The sequence below is a fragment of the Heteronotia binoei genome, chromosome 5 (assembly GCF_032191835.1).
Source record: "Heteronotia binoei isolate CCM8104 ecotype False Entrance Well chromosome 5, APGP_CSIRO_Hbin_v1, whole genome shotgun sequence".
Taxonomy (NCBI): Eukaryota; Metazoa; Chordata; class Lepidosauria; order Squamata; family Gekkonidae; genus Heteronotia; species Heteronotia binoei.
Genome location: NC_083227.1, coordinates 67312005 through 67333528, shown reverse-complemented (window position 1 = coordinate 67333528; position 21524 = coordinate 67312005). Strand labels below are relative to the sequence as shown.

The 21524-nt window shown below is 42.9% G+C and overlaps 1 protein-coding gene across 3 annotated transcripts in view; it reads right to left on the bottom strand.

Annotated features, from left to right (window-relative positions):
* The window catches only part of LOC132572476 (contactin-4), a 706005-nt gene that overhangs the window by 123240 nt on the left and 561241 nt on the right, over positions 1–21524 (bottom strand). For all 3 annotated transcript variants that reach the window (XM_060239572.1, XM_060239573.1, XM_060239570.1), the window contains exon 12: positions 4208–4335. In XM_060239572.1, the coding sequence (XP_060095555.1) occupies positions 4208–4335 (128 nt within the window). The remainder of the gene's footprint in view (positions 1–4207; positions 4336–21524) is intronic.

The following is a 21524-nucleotide window of genomic DNA, read 5'->3' as shown; positions in this document are numbered from 1 at the left end:
TGTTCATTCAGAGATTTGTAGTTTGGCATTTCACTATTGCCCTATCAGTATTTCCAATCTGAACAGAACAGGGAAAAATATTGTGCAGAAATTGTACAGCTAAGGACACAATCCTGAAACTAGCTCCTGAGCAGACAGGAATTGTTCTTAAACTTTCTGAAGTTGGCTGTGTTGTGAAAGGGAAGTGTAAGATGCTTAGAATTACCCCCAGGGGGCCCTGATCTCAGGGAAGAACACACTTTCCCAGGGTAGGGAGTAATAAACTGCTTAATTTGCTAGTTTAGCAGGGTTAGTCTTTTGCAAGGAGGTACCCATATGCCCAGCTATCAAGAAATGGCAAGATGCATGGCTATTTGGAAGACAGTTTGGGGCAATAAAGGAGGGAGATGCGCGCTCTCAGTTGACTTGAGAAAAGAGTACCAAGTGACCCTGAAGGGATATCACTCCCCAAACTCAGGATGGGGAGAAAGGAAACCCACCCAGCTCGGGCAGAAAGAGTTAAAAGATCTGGACATTTAGTTAGCAGAACTCAAGACAGACCAGGAACCAGGAAAGGAAGGGAGTGATGTCTGCCCTGACTAAAACCACTATTTCATATGCTCCAGCAAGATTGTGTCCACCCCATGGAGGGGATGCCATGTAACATTAAAAGGACCCGTGCAAGCACCAAGTCATTACTGACTCATGGGAAGACATCACATCACAATGTTGTTTTTTTTGGCGGACTTTTTGTTACGGGGTGATTTGCCATTACCTTACCCAGTCATCTACACTTTCCCCCCAGCAAGCTGGGTACTCATTTTACCAACCTCAGAAGGATGGAAGGCTGAGTCAACCATGAGCCAGCTACCTGAACCCAGCTTCCACCAGGATCGAACTCAGGTTGTGAGCAAAGCTTGGACTGCAGCTTACCACACCATACATGTCTCTAAAGCTTAGACTAGCTTCAAGCATTTCTGTTTTCCTTCTTAGTTGTGCAATAGTGTCACAGTGCAATAGTGCAATGATATACGTCTTTCCTATGTACATATGCTCTCATGTAAAGGTGAGTTACAGAACATAAAGATCTTTCTATTTGTAAGAACTCAATGTTTAAAAAGCCTCACCTGCACATCTGGCTGTTTTCCCCACACATAACCTATGTCCAGGCTAGGTTGGGTTGAATGGTAAAGAGAAGAAATGAAGGTAGAAACTAGGAGCAAACATAACATAGGCAAATAAAAGATTCCCCAGCTCTATTTACCAGACAAATAGTTAGCATATGAGGGAAAGAGCTGAGGCCCAACTGACCTGTCCAATCCAATTGTTAGGAAGAAAGCTTGTGCTGGTCTAACACACCTAATAGGAATATGTGAGAGGAATAATGACAGCAGAGCAAGGTACAAAACAGGAAGGCTCACATGTCCTTGGACAATGTTTTGGAAGGCAGGAGTACCTTATTCCAATGGGTGGGTGATCTAGGATCCCCAATTCTCCAGCTTCTTAAAGGTTGTGACTGTGTATTATTGCTGTGTTATCATTATTGTTTTCTTTTATTGTTATCCATGTATTAGTATAGGTTGCTTAAACCTATTCACCCTAAAGTCATCAAGACTGCTGTCTGAAGCAAAGCACCAGTCCTAACAGCAGTATAATGATAGCGTGATGGACTACACATAACACAGGTTCCCTAGTTCAACTATTTCAGAGAACTGGGAAGTAAACAGTTAACACCTCACTGTAATGTACAGTTTGACTGACAGACTGCTGCCTGTGTGCCCTCCCCCCCATTGGTCAGTGCCAGCTGAGGAGAACTTTAAGAGCAGCTGAATGCTGAGGAAAAGCGTCTTTTGGGGCTGTTCGTCATTTCTGGTGAGTCAGTAGACAGACAGTTGGAGTTGGTGTGTTTGTCAGAGGGAATCAGACAAAGCCACTTTTAAAGTGAGGGGACACAACTCCTTGCCCTCACTGAATACTACCAGAATCAGATGAAAAGTTCAAAATAGAAACTTTAGTCTGTGTGTCAGCCAGACTGAAAACAGTTTATTCACAGAGTTAAGAACTGAGGATCAGGTTTGGCAGGAGAGACTGGTCAGTAGGTTGAAACTGACAATCTAGCCAAATAGAAAAAGGAATATTGCTTCTAGGAAGTGAAGAATCATTCCTTCTAAATTATTCAGTGGGTCCAACTCAGAAGAGACTCCAGGTTGATGTGAGAAAGGAAATGGTCTTAGACTCCTCTAGAGTCAAAGGAAACATATAATGTCACAGGGAGGGATTTAAGTATAGGAAGAAAATATTAGCCTCCAGGAAACCGTTAATTGATTGATGTACAGGCTAAGGTTCCTATTTTGAACTTTTTCTCTGATTCTGATAGTATTCAATGCGGGCAAGGAGTTGAGTCCCTTCACTTCAAAAGTGATATTATTTATTTATCAGATTTATATTTATTTCTTTATATTATAGCCTGTAAATCCAATGAAATTCACCTAAGCTTTCTCATCCCCTGCCTATCCCTAATCCAACTATGCCTGTTGAATAAAGTTGTTGGCCGTTTTCCCACTGAGCTTACCTCGGAGCGACGTCCCTCTTCACCGCGCAGCGTCTGCGCGGATTTCCCACCAACTGCTCCGAGGCTTCTCCGAGTAACCAAGTAGAGTCGCGGCTTTTGCATTGCTAACGTAAACTGGTTTTTAGCGGTTTCCATTTGCGATGCAAAAGGTCGGGAACTTCCTGGTTCCTCGGAGCAGCCTCAGAGCAGTTGGTGGGAAATCCGCGCAGACGCTGCGCGGTGAAGAGGGACGTCGCTCCGAGGTAAACTCATGGGAAAACGGCCGGCCGTTATTTCAGATTGAAAGTTACAACATCTTGAGTACCATTTTCAGTAAAGAGATTATCAATAGAGCTCCTGCTTATCCTCAACAAATCTCTGAGCTCGGTAAAAGCCAAGTAACTTCAATGACAAAAGGGGTGGGATATATAGACATTTTAAAAAAAATTGTTAACACATGATACTGGGAGCTGCTCAGAGTGGGGAACAGCTTTTTAGCATTTTTGGCTGGAAAAAACAGCTTTTTAGCATTTTTGCCTCACAGTAAAAGAAGCAACAGGGCCCAGGTTCCATCATAGATAGTAATATAGCAACGTAAAAAAGCAGCCACCCAAACTGGAATAACTCTGGAATCACTATAAAGAAAGATGAAGTGACCAGAAATCAGCAGCTAATTAAAATTCGTGGTAAGCCATTGTGTAGTAAAAGGACAATTATCCAGGTGAAGAGTGGGAAATAAACAAGGCATCTTAGTCAGGGCTTTTTTTTTGTTAAAAAAAGCCCAGCAGGAATTCATTTGCATACAATGCCACACACCCTGACATCACCATTGTTTCACACATGGCTTTTTGTAGAAAAAGCCCTGCAGGGACTCATCTGCATAGAAGACCACACCCCCTGACGCCAAGCCAGCTGGAACTGTGTTCCTCTGCGTTTGCGTTTCTAAATAAATAAATAAATAAATAAGCAAGCCATGACCTTAGTGCTCATACAATCCTATATCAGATAGAAGAAAAGATCCAGAAAGCCACCTCAGTTGGATGGAACAGAGTGATGCTAACTTGACTCCTTCACTTCCTTGCATGAAAAGCAGGGCCAAATGAACTCCCATTTGAGAATCATTACAATTATTCTGGATCACGAAGATGAAAAGTTTCTTGTTACTGTAGTCAAGAGATCAGGACTACATTCTAAACATATAATTTCTAAAGTAAAACACATACAAAGAAACTCAAATTTGGATGCAGAAATCACTATATGAGAAAAACACATTTTCTTTTTAGGGTGGATGGCTAACCATGTATTTTGTCTACAGTAGTTTGAAGGAGCTGCATCAAACTGAAACAACTAGAATATTGCAATCCTTGAAACCATTTATAAACATACCTGAAATCATTGGTTTTGAATGTGAGGAATAATTCAGCACTGACATAAGATCTTGAATATGCTAATTGCAAGGTAACAATTAATATGCTTTAAGGCAAGTGACAGCTGTTTTATTAGTGCAAAGCATATCACGAGCTTTCTCAATTACATTTTTTCCAGAATGATGGCTTTCTCAGCTTCTTCAATAGTTGTTTCAGATTTTAAACTTCTCAGGTTCTTTAAAAAAAAAGTTGATTTTTATGGGAAATTAGACCTGAGACATCTTGAATATGTGGGCAAGAATGTCATTACCTTTTACCACCAGATTTCCAGTGCTGCTGGCTGCCCCAAAATGGTTTGTGGCGGTGCATGTGTAACTTCCAGCATCTGCTTTGGTAACATTGGCAATTTTCAGAGTTCCATCTTCTAGAAGAGTTATTCTGAAAAAGACAAGGACTGGGGTCAGACTAAAAAAAAGTATATCACTCAACATTAATCATTTATAGTTTGAACAGTTGATAAATCATTGCCGACTACAATGAAAGTTGACAAGAGAGGATTCTCAGGAGGCTGAAATGCATTAATACTACATACACTATTTACATGAGTTCCACATGTCTTCACTTCACTTCACAGTGTAAAACTGGTATAACTCTATGGATATGCTTCTTTGATATCCATATGACAAACCTTCCAGGATGTGCTGCACATGTCTTAGAAACTTTTCACCACAAACACTGAGGTGGGAGGGGGATTCTTAACATTGTTTACTATTTGGAAGATTTAAATTTGGAAGCTAGGAGACTAAAAATTTAAATTTCAGCTTAAGACAGAGATGGCAATTGACCTGAGGTTATACATTTAAGAATGCAATAACATCATGATAAATGATAGCAGAAGTCTATGCACTACAGCAGTCGAAGGTCAGAAAGATGACCTTGGGAAGCTCATAAACAAGAAGAAAATGGCAATTACCACTTGTTTTTTTTATTTTCTGGTAAGCAAAGCTGTACAGCATCTTTTTTTTTGTCAGATCCCCATAGGTATATTGAGAGTAATATTGACTTACTTCACTAACTAGGAAGATGGGAGTAGGAAATGTCTACTAGAGAGACTCTTATAAACTTCTAGATCTATATAAGACACTACGTTTATGCTGTAAAATATTAAGGAAAGCAACCGGTATTTCAGCAGAGCTAGGTTACAAGAAGGTTTTCATCTTAATTAATTAATTAATACTGCTTTTTATGGTTACCAGCAATCCATGGTAGGGTTTTACTTGCATCATTAACAGTGACTGGTCATGCATCTTGTGATGAAAGAAACAGTCACATCTCTTCTGCTGGTGTACTCAAACATACATACGGTGTAACTATGCTTTGTGACATGTGAGAACTGTATCACAATGCTACCTTATAAGAAACATGTTTAGGTGTCAACAGCAGCCCAGCAGCTGAAGGAAGGCTGTCCAATACACATAAGGCTGCTTTTATGCAATGTTGGATCATGCACCCTTGATGCACTACAACAGTTATTTCCACCTGGATTTCCCAATGTGAAACTGGAAGATCCAGTTGCAAACAATTGCTATAGTGCAATGACAGTGCATGATCCAACAATATATGAAAGCAGCCTAAACAAAGCCTTTCAATACTTTCTAAAGTGTGATCTCCTTTTCTAAAATGTATGCCTGTGTATCCTAATACCCTTTAAATGGACTTCCACCATTGACTGTGCATATGACGTAGGCTGTTTATCTTTGTTTTTGTTTGGCAGCACCGGAACCAGCATAATTCACGTGTCTAAAAAGAGTCTACAAAGTTTTAGTTTTGAGCCAGTGAATAACTTTTTTTTATTTGGTCTGCTTGTCCAGGAGCCATAGATGATATTGTGCAAAGTCTTTAGCCCAGTTTCACAGAAGCTGGTAACCTATGTGAAGGCTGTACTTAGAATTATAATTTGATATTACTGTCTGCTTCTCCATACAGAAGGAAAAAAGCTAGTCCTCTTTGCGGGTTGTTTTTTTAAAGATATTGTGGAACATTTAATAATATGAGCCATGTAGGTGAATATTTTATCTGACCTGGATAGCCCTGGTTAACCCAATCCTGTCAACCTTGGCTGATACTTGGATGGAAGACCACCAAGGAAGTCTAGGGTTGGTATGCAGACACAGACAATGGCAAATCACCTCTGTCACCATTAGGGTTCCCAGGTTGTTTTACCTGGCTGTTGGGGGTCTCCCAACATCCTTCCAGGAGACTGAAAGTAATGCTAGGCACTTTCAGGCCTACTTCCAGTTTTTGGCCTATTTCTGGTGGGGGGGGGCATGCACTCTGGTTTTGGGGCAAAACTCTATGGTAAATTCAGCTTCAAACCATAGACTTTGCCTAAAAACCAGTGTCACCCCAACTGGAAGTAGGCCTGAAATCAGAAGTAGGCCCAAGGTAGGCCTGAAACTGGAAGCAGGCCTGAAAAGGTCAGTTGGAAATGGGCCTGCCAAAGTGGGGGACTGGCAATCCTAGTCACCAAAAGTTGGAAACTGCAGCTACTGCAGAATGTGGCAGCATGTGTACTGACAGCAACACCTGTGCATTGCACTGGCTACCAACAGAGTACTGGATCCAGTTCAAGGTTCTGGTGTTAACCTTTAAGGCCCTATGCAGCCAAGAGCCTGCATATCTTTGTGATTGCCTTTCCCCATATGCCCTCTGTATTGTGCTCAGTCAATCAGCACCTTCTGATTATCCTCCGCCCCAAGGATGTCCAGCTAGCCTTGACTAGGGACAGGGCTTTCTCTGTCCTGGCTTCAGTCTGGTGGAACAAGCTCCCTCTTAAGATTAGGACCCTGTGGGATCTGTTACAATTCCTCAGGGCCTGAAGGACAGAGCTGTTCCACTGGGCTTTGGGATGAGGTGGTGGACATCTAAATCCATCTTAGCCTTCCCTGCTGACAATGCTAGCTAAATAGAACCAGCCAAACTGAGCATTGTTGCTGAGCCAAATTCATCCGGACTGTATCTGATTTGTGTTTTTACTGAAATAAGCTTTTAAATTATTTATACTTCTGCTGTTATTCCATGACTTGTACCCTAACTCGAGCCTGCTTGCAGGGGTGGAGGTGAGGAATCAAAATAAATAAATAAATACATATATAAATAAATAAATAAATAGGTTGCAATTTGATAGTAGTTTCCACTACTGAGCTGATGCCAACCAGCTTAGTTTTTATATGGCTTTATTGTATTTTGCCTTGCACTCTAGGGAATTTTCTTTCTCTATATTCCACACTCAAGATTATGTTAACATCCCATGTGTCTTTCAGGTTGTCTGTAAGAATAAATGTAAGCAGTAAAATACATAGAATTAAATGTTTTCTGAACCACCAAAGGTCTGCAATTTTGCAGGGCTTTTGCCAAAAGAACACCGGCTTCATTGGAACAATAGTTAGGTTTGAAGATATATTGAGTCAAGAACAATATTGGTATGTACAACATAATTATAAAATACTGGAACAATAGAAGCTGAATTTAAACCCCATGCTTCACATGGAGTCTTAGAGAGGCTTACAATCTCCTTTCCCTTCCTCTCATCACAACAGACACCCTGTGAGGTAGGTGGGGATGAGAGAAGTCTTTTGAAAAATTCTCTTGAAAGAGCAGCTCTTTCAAGAACTGTGACTGACCCAAGGTTCAGCAAGAACCTGACCAGCTAGAGTTACTGCTAGAAGTTGTTTGAGCACGTTATGAAACTCTTAAGATTTAAAACAGAGGAGATGAGATTTCACTTATGGAAAATCATCTTTATGGTTTTAAAATATAAATATTCTGGGGAATAGCCAATCTTAGATCCATCAGGAATGACTTCCCTTAGGGAGTTAATGTCCAATGTAATGGCTGTTTTTGATAACTATGACCTGTCCAAATCCTGTTTTGATTTGTTAATTATAAATCTTCAATGAACCTAGAAACTCTGTTTATCTAACTGCAATGTGCCTGTCAATCAGCTTCTACACCATCTTTCATGTAACTTAATTACATTTCATTTTTCATTCTTTATTTGTAAGATTCTATTCATAAGATTTTCTATACTTAACCTGTTATTTTCTGATTTCATTAAAATTTAATGCTTTGAATTATTGCATGCTGTTATTTAATCAGTAAAAGAACTCCTCGATTGCCTTTTGTTCTGATTTTTGACTTAGGGAATTCTTCAGGAAAGGGATTAGTATTGTAATAGTCAAAAGACTGAGTACTCACTTGGTACAACAGCCTGGTATAGGGTTTTCTATCTCACTGAAGTGAGATCTAGGCCTAAGTAGTTAATAGATTTGCATCAGGTTAAAGCAATTTGAATGCTTAATGCATTAATATATTCTCATGCAGCAACCATATACGGAATTAATTAGTCATGCAAGCTCTTAGTACAGATGAAGTCTCTATTAGGACAAAATACATAATAAATTAATGAAATCCTGCACATTAAACATATTGAATTCTTCGAAACTCAGGGGTGGAATTCTAGCAGGAGCTCCTTTGCATATTAGGCCACACACCCCTGATGTAGCCAATCCTCCAAGAGCTTACAAGGCTCTTTTTTGTAAGATCTTGGAGGACTGGATACATCAGGGGAATGTGGCCTAATATGCAAAGGAGCTCCTGCTGGAATTCCACCCCTGCCTAAACTTAAGAATGGCATAGTCATATGGGTTATCTTGGTTCATCACAGTACAGCCCACCAGCTCCCAAGGAAGCCTGTTCCACTGAGGAACCGCTCTAACGGAACCGCTCTAACGTTCTAATGTTGAGCCAGAATCTCTTTTGATTTAATTTCAACCCGCTGGTTCTGGTCCTACCTTCCAGGACCACAGAAAACAATTCCACACCATCCTCTATATGACAGCCCTTCAAGTACTTGAAGATGGTCATCATATCACCTCTCAGCCACCTCCTCTCCAGGCTAAACATGCCCAGCTCCTTCAACCTTTCTTCATAGAACTTGGTCTCACCATCTCCGTCGCCCTTCTCTGGACTCATTCCAGCTTGTCTATATCCTCCTTAAAATGTGGTGCCCAAAACTGAACACAATACTCCATTGATTTTGTTTTATTATTACATGTTGTGAGCTGCCCTGAGCCCGCTTGTCATGGAGGGCAGGATACAAATTGAATAAACTAAACTAAACTATTGTAAAGTCACTTCTGGTTTTCCTCAGAAGTAACATCATGTCAAGCGTAATGTCAGCATTTTTAAAAAATCTCTAGCCAACCAAAGGAGCAGTGTCTGGAGCAGAGAATTGCCTGCATGGAACCTGGCAAACCCTGGGAGTGCTTTACCTTGAATTAGACTCCATAGATCCATGTAGTTAATTATGACAGCTACAGGGCCAGTGCAGGCAGTGCAATCTTAAAGATGGTTTCCCATTCTCACTATGGGCTTTCCCAGGGACTAAGGCTTTTCAAGGAACTCTTCCTTTACTTACTATAATGTGGATTTCAAACATAAGAACCTATCTTATCATTCCCCATAATGAAACAATTCTCAACCCCCAATTTCATTAATTGGTCTAAAGATGAAGAGACTGATCTACTAAGCACTGCTACTCAGCAACTCCCATTATTTCCAGCAAGGATTTGGCAGGCTTCCACACATGCCTCCCCCAATGAATGGAGGTTTCCCAGTCATGGTCCCCATCCACTTCCCTGCCTCAGAGACAAGATTTTTCCTCCTTTTTCCTTCCCTTTGCTGACAGCTGCCCTCATAATGTTTCTTCTCTGCTGAAGAACTCTGGCTGTCCCACCCTGTCCACAATATGATATTTTGACAGAGTCAATCTGTCAAACACTAAAGTCAAGTCCCACAACTGTGGAGGTGATCTTGATGGGGGATGCAACCTGAGCAGACCCTTTAGAAATCTCTTAGAATGAGGGTGCGCAAAAACTGAATGCCCCTCAACTGACTCATGGTACGCTGATATTGCTGACAAATAAACTTTAACAGAAGAAAAGGAAAGTCCAGCATCCACCAAAGATAACAAAAAATCAAAAATCACCGATAGACCCACCCATTGGGGTGAGATTGTGGGGTCAGCCAAAAACTGAGTAAACTTCCCCCACTTCCTGTCATAGGAAGCACGGGTAGACAACTTTCTACTATTTAGAAAGATGTGTTGGACTCTGCTGGAGAACTCACAGGGTCGATGAACCACGCCGTCAGTTTCAGATGAGGCACGTTGTGATGGAACACATGACCATCCTGGGCTGACAGAAGGTCCAGCCTTGCCGGAAACTGATAACCCCCCCCCCCTCACTAGTTGAAGCAAGATCGGGAACCAGTTCTGCCACCACGGTGTCACTAGAATGCAGCACGGCCTTTCTCTTGCAATTTTGTTGACAACTCTTGTCAGCAGCGGCAGAGGCGGAAACAGGTATAGGAACCAATTATTCCACGGGAACATCAGGCCGTCTCCCAATGACTCTGGATCCATGCCCCCCCCCCCCCCGGAACAGAACAGAGGGCACTTCTGATTCCTGGCTGTGGCAAACACATCCCCCTGAGCTGGAACACAGGTTGAAGGAAGCGCCACTGCAACTCCCACGCGTGTGGAGATGCTGCTCCTCTGCTCAATGAGTCCGCCTGCAGATTGAGCACCCCTGGAAGGTGTGCAGCCTTTACGTAGATGCCCTGCTCCAGACACTCCATCCACAGTTCTATTGCTAGCACACAGAGCCATCGAGAGACTGTCCCGCCCTGCCTGTTGACGTAACAAAGGACTGTAGTATTGTCCGTCAACAGTGCCACCACCTTTCCCGCTACTAAGGGACAGAAAGTCCGAAGAGCAAAAGGAATTGCCAACAGTTTCAAAAAGTTTATGTGGCAACAAGTCAATTGTGGAGGTCAAGAGCCCCCCCCCCATGTGAGCACCCCAGCCCCACAGAGACGCATCTGTGGTGATCGTAACTGTGGTTACAGGTAGATGGAAGGGAGCTCCCTGACAGATGTTGTCTCTGGATTTTCACCATTGCAGAGTCCGGAGGATTGAGGGTGGAATTGTGAACCTCTTCTGAGGTGAGTCCCGTAAAAGCCAAAAACTGTCTGAGAAACCACAGCTGAAGACCTCTCATTCTCAATTTTGCAAACAGCAGCACACTTGTAGTCGCCGCCATCAGCCCCAGCATTCGCTGCAACTGCTGTGCTGTGCCCCATTTCCGACTTTGGAAAAGATGGATGAGATTGATAATGTCCATCGCTCTCTGCTGAGGCAGAAAAGCACGGTGAATGCTTGTGTCCAGCAAGGCCCCTATAAATTGAACTGCCCGTGATGGTGTCAGATGAGACTTTGTCAGGTTGACCTGCAGACCTAAGGTGTGAAGAAGACAAAGAGTAGTTGCAATATGGCTGGATAGACGTTCTTCCGACTGCGCCACAAAGAGCCAGTCGTCGATATATGGAAAGAAGACTATGCCTTGCAGCCGGAGATGTGCGGCTTCAACACTCATCATCTTGGTGAACACCCGTGGTGCGGTGCACAGGCCGAATGGAAGGGCTTTGTACTGGAAATGGTTGGAACCTATTGCAAAACGAAGGAAATGCCTGTACGCAGGATGGATGCTGACGTGGAAGTAGGCACCTTGAGATCCAACGTTGCCATCCAGTCCCCTTGGTCGATGAGAGGAAGGATTGTTTGCAGAGTGGACATCATGAATTTCTGGTACACGATAAATTTGTTCAAATTCCGAAGGTCCATAATTGGTCTCAATTCCCCATCCCGTTTGGGAACCAGGAAATAACAAGAATAGAACCCCCCGTTCTGGCCTCTACTGGGACCGGTTCTATGGCTTGTTTCTGCAAGAGGTTGCTCACCTCCGCCAGCAGAGGTGGGGAAGGGGGTGTGGTGACAATCACTGACTGAGTCGAAACCTGAACAAAGTCTATCTTGTATCCTTCTGCTATGATGGAAAGAGCCCACCTGTCTGTGGAGATGGACTCCCAAGTCGGAAGGTATTGATGAAGGCAGATAAGAGATGAAGGAGGGGCGGCAATGTGAGCTACAGAAAAGTCAAAGGCCCTGCTTCTGTGGGCGGGCACCCTTAGATTTGCCGGTGGTTTGAGATGCAGAAGCAAACCTGTTCTTGTTATTTCCCCTATAGGGAGACCTACTCTCTGGTTGTGAAGAGCGAGGTCTCCACGGCTGGTCGGGGGAGAATTTCTGGTAGGACCTCTTGGGCCAAGATTTATGCCATTGCTTAGGCTTGCATCCCCTAGAAGAAGCCGGGACACCCAGGTTTCTTGAGGTCTTTATGCTTTTGTCCATCTCTTGAAGGACACTGTCAGTGGTGGAACTGAAAAGATCTTCACCTTCGAAAGGCAGGTCTTCTACAAAGGCCCTGGTGTCAGGCTGAAGAGCTGTAGACCTTAGCCAAGAGTGACGACGCAGGGAGATGGCAGAAGTGATGGTTTTGGCTGATACATCCACCATGTGCTTGCCGCCTGGTTTTTGTGGGTTTGCTTTGAGAAGCTCAAGCAATGCAGGCACAAATCGACTCGGTGTCCCTTGCCCAGGCACAGTAAGCAGAGGGAGTGACCGTTAGGAGGTGCAATTTTGCTACCACACTTGCGGCAACATTTAAAAAAAACCCTAACGCCTTTCCATAGGCACTGGAACCCACACAGAACGATTCCTGAGGGAATGGGGGAAAAATAAAGCCCCGAAGGGCAAAGTCCAACAACAACAGTCTTTTTTTTAAACAACAATAACTATCTATAACTATATAACTATTAAACTACTAACTAAGAAAACAACAAATGGGCTATATAACAAGAAAAATCCAAAGGATTACAGTACCAACCGGAGCAAACGAAAGGAGATCCTCTCAGCGCGGCGGTCCAAAAGGAACTGGCGGGATCCTCGTGCTGGCTCCGGTGAGCATGTGTACTGGGACGCCTGCGCATGCTTGCTGGTGCCGAGCGTGAAAAAATCCCGGGCTTTTTAGGTACCGATTCAGGGGATCGGCGCAGGCGCTATATCCCATGAGTGTGAAGCACAGAGACCACGAAGAAGATCTATCTGTTTTCTTTGGCCCAAGTGGGAGTCTTCATGTACTTCTCAAACTTCCTTGCCAACTTTCCTACAGTTCTCTGCCTGTGTTAAACTGGTCTCAGTTAAGGCTCAAATCAGACTGTCAGCAGTCAACTTAGTCAAGGCAGAAATCTGACTGATTCTCTCCTAAGCATGCAGCTGTAGAATATTTCTATGCTCAGCTGATGTTAACCAATCAGATTGCTTGGAGCAGCCTATTTCTCAAGGCTTTCTGTTTCTGTTTGTACAGCACTTCTAAGCTTTTAAAAAATGCAGTCTATTATCCCCAAAATAACAGAAGCTGTGCCTGTAGCTTTAAGAAATCAATGCCTTCTCATTGTTGTTGTTGTTGGGGTTGTTAGGCAACCACAACAGTAGTGCGAGCTTTCAAAGACTTGGTTTCTGTCAGTAAAACTCAGGGGAGGGGGCATAACCTTTTCCAGAATGATATAAGCTGCTTTAGGTCTCTATTGTGGAGAATTAGGGGGTATAAATGAAGTCAATACATTTTTAAAAAATGTATCTGAAGATGAAGGACAGATAAAAGGCTGGCTAGTGGGTGGGAAAGTGAGGAAAGCAGGGAAAGGGAAGAGTATATGGGGACTGCTAGGACAAGGGAGAGAGAAAATTGAATGGGGAAAGTATAGAGGGGGTGAACAAACATGTGGACAAAGGCGACCCGATAGATGTTGTTTACCTTGACTTCCAGAAAGCTTTTGATAAAGTTCCTCATCAAAGGCTCCTTAGAAAACTTAAGAGTCATGGAGTAAAAGGACAGGTCCTCTTGTGGATCAAAAACTGGCTTAGTAATAGGAAGCAGAGAGTCAGTATAAATGGGCAGTCTTCGCAGTGGAGGACGGTAAGCAGTGGGGTCCCATGCTCTTTAACTTGTTCATAAATGATTTAGAGTTGGGAGTGAGCAGTGAAGTGGCCAAGTTTGCGGATGACACTAAATTGTTCAGGGTGGTGAGAACCAGAGAGGATTGTGAGGAACTCCAAAGGGATCTGTTGAGGCTGGGTGAGTGGGCGTCAACGTGGCAGATGCAGTTCAATGTGGCCAAGTGCAAAGTAATGCACATTGGGGCCAAGAATCCCAGCTACAAATACAAGTTGATGGGGTGTGAACTGGCAGAGACTGACCAAGAGAGAGATCTTGGGGTCGTGGTAGATAACTCACTGAAAATGTCAAGACAGTGTGCGTCTGCAATAAAACAGGCCAACGCCATGCTGGGAATTATTAGGAAGGGAATTGAAAACAAATCAGCCAGTATCATAATGCCACTGTATAAATCGATGGTGCGGTCTCATTTGGAGTACTGTGTGCAGTTCTGGTCGCCGCACCTCAAAAAGGATATTATAGCATTGGAGAAAGTCCAGAGAAGGGCAACTAGAATGATTAAAGGGCTGGAGCACTTTCCCTATGAAGAAAGGTTGAAACGCTTGGGACTCTTTAGCTTGGAGAAACGTCGACTGCGGGGTGACATGATAGAGGTTTACAAGATAATGCATGGGATGGAGAAAGTAGAGAAAGAAGTACTTTTCTCCCTTTCTCACAATACAAGAACTCGTGGGCATTCGATGAAATTGCTGAGCAGAAAGGTTAAAACGGATAAAAGGAAGTACTTCTTCACCCAAAGGGTGATTAACATGTGGAATTCACTGCCACAGGAGGTGGTGGCAGCCACAAGTATAGCCACCTTCAAGAGGGGTTTAGATAAAAATATGGAGCACAGGTCCATCAGTGGCTATTAGCCACAGTGTATGTGTGTATATAAAATTTTTTGCCACTGTGTGACACAGAGTGTTGGACTTGATGGGCCGTTGGCCTGATCCAACATGGCTTCTCTTATGTTCTTATAGTAAGGTGTCTCCCTGCAAGCCTTTGAGGGTTCCCCACCACACAACTGGACCCTGGCCCAGTTGGTAACTGGGCTATGGTTTTCCTGTGCTGAGGTGGCTGGGGGAGGGCAGGAGGGAAAGCTGAAGTTAGGAGGGCAGATAAAGATATGCTGGTAAAAAAAAAAAGGGAATAGAAAAAGGGAAGAAGATAGGGAAGGCGAAGAGGAAATAGTAAGGGAGAGGGAAATGAGATGTCCCTTGTAAGTCCTTGAGGTTTCCCCACTGTATTATCTAAAGCCCCTGTTCATAAATATCAGAATTACCATGATCACTGCCTGTTATCAATTCTAGTTGCATGAACATTTTTATTTTATTCATTTTGAATACTTCCTGACAGTTCCCCCCCCCCTTATCCAGTATTCTAATACTCTTGCATTTTCATCTATAACTTTACCTTTGTAGTATAATGACATTCTGCTGATCACTTGAAAGGATTTCAGGATTTCTACTTCCAAGGAGGTGATCCTAGTAATTCTTGTATCAGCTCTGTGCATGCCTCAAGGGGTTAGTAGTACTTTGCTGAATACAAATCTGTGCTGCTTGTGTGTGTGAACTTGAGGACTGAAGCTGGCTCTCAATACTAAGTGGATGTCAGGGTGCATCTTACAGCAGATAAACTGCAAACAGGAAACCGAGTAATTGCATGAATCAGTATAAACGTATTCTAGGACCCACTATCCTTTCAGCCAGTCGTTTTAGCCGAAGGATTTGCAATAAATCTGACAAATACCTGGCTGAAACAACCATAGTTTTTAAATAAATCAGAGCCTTAATATTTCCCTTTGAACTGAAACTCACCGATGAAAGAGCTTCACGGTCACTGATCTAAGCATTCATTTTGCTGAAGGTGCTTCTCTCAGCCATACATATGTTTTGAAGCCGAGGCGACATATGTTAACATTAGTAATTATTTCAGCACTTTGAAATTTGTTAAAGCGAGGTCAGGAAATAGGACTGACTTGCACTCATTCGTGTTGCTTGCCTCAGACATTTTCTTTGTAGGGGAATTCTGTTAAACCAGGGGAAAAGGCCCATTTGAAGCCACTGAACTCCTAATTGGGTAGAAAGAGAGCATCTGTGGATCAACCACATAAAATGGCTTCATTGAATTGTTTTTTTTCACAAGGTGAGAAGCGGAAATTAAACTGAGAATTTTTCAGCTTATTGTGAAAATCAAATATAATTCAATGGATGGATATTTTAATTGCATGCAATCCTGCAAGCAACAGTTTAGGAAGCATGTGTTGGGCTCTCATGCCAAATGAAATAAAAGCTCAGCCAAAATGTTTTGTGATTTTACAGTACTGTAATATTTTTATTAAAGATATTGCCAGAATAAACTAATATTAGTTGATTATTCATGTGTAATCATCATATAGTATAAATGAAGCTGCCTTATTCTGTCAGGCCATTAGTTTACGGGTCATTATAGACTGGCAGAGGCTCTGCAGAGCCTCAATTAGAGGTCTGTTGCATCACCCACTATCTGACATCTTTAACTGGTGATGCTGGGAATTGGACCTCAGGTAGGATTGCTAGGTCCAACTTAGAAAATACTTGGGGACTTTGGGGGTGGAGCCTGGAGACTTGGGGGGCTCCCGTGAATACAGTCTTCATTTCCTCATCCTCTTTGGGTTGGGGTTTTTTTTTTTTTGCCTTCAAAGGGTTTTCCAGCAGCGGCACTTCCACTAAATGAAAGTGAAATTTGTCATATCCTCCACAAGTTCTTTGCCAGCCTTTGATAGCATTCCCAAGCATGGCTTTATTAAGGGATACACACACACATACTCACAAAGTAGCCAAAATAAACACAAATAGTTTACAAGCCCACACTTTTGTGATCTCACAGGGACAATTTACACCCAGGAGTAACAGTCTGCTCTATTTCAACCAACTTAATCAGACTAACAAAGGAAAACCAAAGTAAGGAACAGAGCACTAGGGGTTGGAGTTTTCCTCCATCTCATACTCAGGTTCTAGTTAACTCTTAACTGTCCATTTTACTATACAAACGACTTCTGAAAGGAATGCAAAACAGATAGAGGGACTCTGCTGTTTTCCTTTCTCATGCTTCACACATTCACTGGGAAGAGCCACATTGCTCTGCCTGTTCTCCCCTGCCCTCTTGCAGTTTTCCTGCTGCTGAAATGTAAAGGCATGCATACATTCCAAAACACAGGTTGCAAGTGTCTTCTAAACTTGTGGAGATTTAAAGGTACATAATGCTGGCCAGCTGCTGGTGGTGGGGAGGATCCTGCAAAACTGGGGGATCCCCAGCCTGGACCTGGGGACTGGCAAGCCTTCTTCATGCAAAGCAGATGCTACATCACTAAGCTATGGCTTCTTCCCATGGATTTATATAATCAATGTTTGTTAGATATTATGCATAAAATATATCTCTACAGTAATGCTTTTGAGGTTTGGGCCTGATAGGAGATCTCCTGAGAACCCTAGATAAACTCTCTTGAAATCCATGCTGGAAAAGAGATGTCACTGAGACACCTACAAATGTAACTGCAGAATAGTAGATATCAAGCTAGCAGTCCTCTCTGAAATGCTGCTGTGTTAGGCATTTTCAAGAGGAAGAAGTCTGACTGTCTAAATGTTCTGACTGTCTAAATGCTCTATGACAGTATGGTGACTCACAAGTACAAATTAACTTGGTATGGTGACCCATCTGGGGCCAGCCTGAGGCTTTCTGGCACCCGAAGTGAACTATGACCTTGTCACTCATCTTGTCCAGAACTTCATTTTCTACAGTGGCCAACCAGATGTTGTTGAGAAACCCATAAACATTGCTGAAAGGGGGCCGTGCTCCCAAAGCAAGTGGCATTCCATTTTCCTCTCCTTTTAGATACTACCATGAAGTTGCTAGCTGCCATATGGATTTTCCCCACCCACTGCTGGAAATGGAGATGGTAAATAAGAATGTAAGATGTTGACAAGGATGAGGAGGAAAAGAATGATGCAAACTGGCAGGAGAAGCTGTTTTTGGGGAACTGGCCTCTGACCCGTTTTCATAGGCTTAACCACCCATTTTTGAGTCCTGAGCACAGGTTGAGAAATCTCTCTCTAGAACTTTGATCAAGGGTCCTTTGTTCGACCCTCCAGTGCTCACAACCTGGCTACAGGCAACCACCCTGAATTTACTGGATTGTCATGCTAGTTCAATTCAGTCTTACTGTCTTGTGCTTTTGTCTTGATTCCTCATTTCCTATTCCATAAGGCAATAAATTTACTTGTTGATTGGCTCCCTTTCATCTTTCTCTTCTTAAAGATTTATTGTGTGAAACTGGGGCCCATAAGAACCCTCTTAGCCTTGGAAACTGTGTTCTGGTTCTACAGATGGAGAGCAGTGAGCATATGACAGGCCTGACATGGGGATTGATTCAGGTAATAGCACTAGGTATACTCTTTGAACCTAACTTCCTTCACAAGGTTGTTGTGAAGATACAATGGGGAGTAGAGAACCATGTATGCCTTGAGTTATTTGTCAGAAAAATAGGATAAAATGTATTAGATAGAGAGATAATTGTGTAGCTAATAGTTCACATTGGCTTAATGTTGATTTACTTCCAGGGGTCTGGAGTTAATTTACAGATAAAATGTCATGTCATTAGAAGCTTCATTAGAAAATGTGAAGATTTTCTTGAAAATTTTCACAGATCAGTGTTTTCCAGTTTTTGGTTATCATCTGTCATCATTTCCAAAGTGCCACAGATAATCAATGTTATATAAATATTATGCATAAAAGAGCTCATCCATCAAATTCTGCTGCATGGTTATCGACTGTAAGCCAAATATTCTCTATAAAGCAATTTATCTTGTTCCCTGTCTACCACTCTTTTATCATTTTGTAGTAATAAAGTATTACTTTTCAAACACAGCCTTGGTTTATAAACTGGTCCCCCCAAACCTCCCCCCATTTCCTTTGAACTAATGAATATTCCACAGAAGTATTCTCCTGCCACTTCCGCCTATTAGAAACTGGACTCCCCACCCTACACCTTCTGGGAGCTTCTGTGAGAGTACTCTCAGAGATTCAGAGTGTAGGGCAGGATATAAATCCATCACCATCATCTTCTTCATCTTACTCCTCCTCCACCACCACCATGTTTAAGATCTTTGTATATTTTCCAGTCTTACTAATGTCTCAAAATATGACAGATTTTGTAAAGCAACCTAAACAGGTGTTTTAAGAACTGGGACACTGTTCAAGCTCCACCATTAGGTAAATTAGGTTAAAAAAGAGAATATGAAAAACACATGCATATGTTTGCTTGTGTGTCTGTATAATATTGATATATTTAATTCTCAACATGATCCCGTTTAAGAGATGGGGAACTATGGGTGGACACGACAGAAAAGCCTCAGGATGGCAGAAAAAACATGAATCTTAAAACCAACCAACCAACCTTGGGGACTTAAACCCCCTCCCCTGCCAAATTATAAAAGGAGTTCCTTTAGCTTGGATTCCCTTGGTGTCTGTTGCTAGGCAGTCACAACAGTATTGCTAGTCTTCCAGCCAGAACTGGATTAACAATTAGGCCAAGTAGGCACTGGCCTATGGGCCCCCACACCTTTAAGGGCCCCGGGCCGGGCCCCTCCCCAAGTTTTCCACCTGCTTGCAGCCCTCCCAACCTGCACGTGCAGCCAGCAATTGTGCTGCTCTTTGCCCAACGTGCTTGGTGCAGCTGCTGCTGGCATTGTTGCCACATTTGCCTCTCTCTGCCTCTCCCCTGCAGCTTAGTAAAAGGGGCTTTTAAGAAGGTGCCTGCAGGCTGCAGTGGGGGCCATGGGTGGCAGGATGGGTGCTCAGACTCTGAGATGATTTGTGAGGGGCCCCCCAAGATTCGACTCCCTAGGGGTCCCCACAGGGTTCAATCTGGCACTGCTTCCAGCCTCAATTGCTACAGGGAAAGGAAGGAAGAGGGGACAGGGCCCTTTTCAGGGCTGCTTTGGCCTTCAAACGAAGACTCATTGGAGCCAGGTCCAGCAGCAACCACTGGGTTACTTGCTACCATGTGACTTGCATGACTCACCCAGGCCCAGTTGCTTGCTGCTATTTAATGGGAACTACCCCTGGAAAGCCAGCATACAATAGGAGTTTCAAACTAGGATGTGGGAGACCCAGGTTCAAATCCCCACTTTGCTGTGGATGCTCACTGGGTAGCTTTGGGGCCATTTACACTCTTTCAGTCTCAACCATCTCACAGGGGTGTAGTGAGGATAAAAGGTATATAAAATAAGTAAATACATAATAAATATAGCTAATGATGGGAGGGTAGATAAAAGGTGGGTTGGTTGGTGGGAGGGAAGGAGATAAGGAAGCAAGGAAAGGTGAGAGGGGAAGAAAAAAAATGTGAGAGGAAGTGATACAAGATAAGTCCTTGCAGATTCCCCACTGAGCAAGTGGACCTGGCTTAGGCAGCTCTGCCCAACTCAGCCAGCATTTTCCCTGGGGGAGGATGGCAGGGAGGAAAGGAGGGAAAGCTGAAGATGGGGTGGGGACCTCAGTAGACAATGTGACTCAGAATAAGGCAAATAAAGGTAGGTTGGCTGGTGTGTGGAAAGGATAGCAGAAAGCAGGAAAAGGGGAAGGGTTGTAGGAGCTGTTAGGGAATGAGAAGAAAAATAGTGCATGAGAGAAAGAAAGGAAGGAAGGGAGGAAGGAAGGGAGGGAGGGAGAAAACAATTTTAACTTTACATGTGTTCTCCAACCCCCATGTTGGCTGGCTTGGCATGGAGAAGGGATTTAAAGAGGCAAATCTTCTGCAAGGTGGCCAACAGGGCAGTGGGGACTTTGAGAGCCAAACAATATGTGTGAAAGTACTGCATGTGGCTCCTGATCTGCAGTTTGGCCACCTCTGGTCTAGGCTTTCTAAAAGGTAACAGTATGATAGGAATATATGAGTTTATTCCATCTTCCAGCCCACAATAGTCAGATGTCTGAGAACACTATCAAGCCAATGTGATCATGCCTCAGACAGTCTTGCCCTTTTTGGTCTTAGTATCTTTGTAGGGTATTGGCGTTTGTAACTATATGGTTCCCTTAGTCTATAGGAACATAAAATGATATTACACAGTTGTAGACAGAGTATAATACAAGTGTATTTGGAATCATCACTATAAAATGACAGCATTAAATAACAGTAGTGCTGGCTTTGAATTAACTACAGCAAAATTTGTTGTTATAGGAAAAATACCTTTACATTTTTAACACAAGTGATCAAGGGATAACCATTTAAATTCTATACTTCCTTCAGATTTGTTTTGTCAAAATGAGCTAACAGCACTGCTCTGCTAATTCATCCAAAATAAACTTGTAAGTTAACAGAAGTATAAAGTGCATGCCCATGGGGAGTAATCAGTGAATGAACTTGCTACATGATTCTGGATAAACTGGTGGTAAAGCAACTTAATAGACCCATATATGTTACCAGGGCTTTTTTTGAGCAGGAACGCACAGTAACACAGTTCTGGCTGGCTTGGCAGCAGGAGGTGTGGCCTAATATGCAAATGAGTTCCTGCTTTACTCTAGGGGCTAGTGTTATTGCTGGGGATTAGTTTTACAGAACTGTATTTAATGTGTTATTTATTGTCCTAACTTTGTATTTTTTTTTTTAAATTCTCTTCTTGTTAGCCACATCAA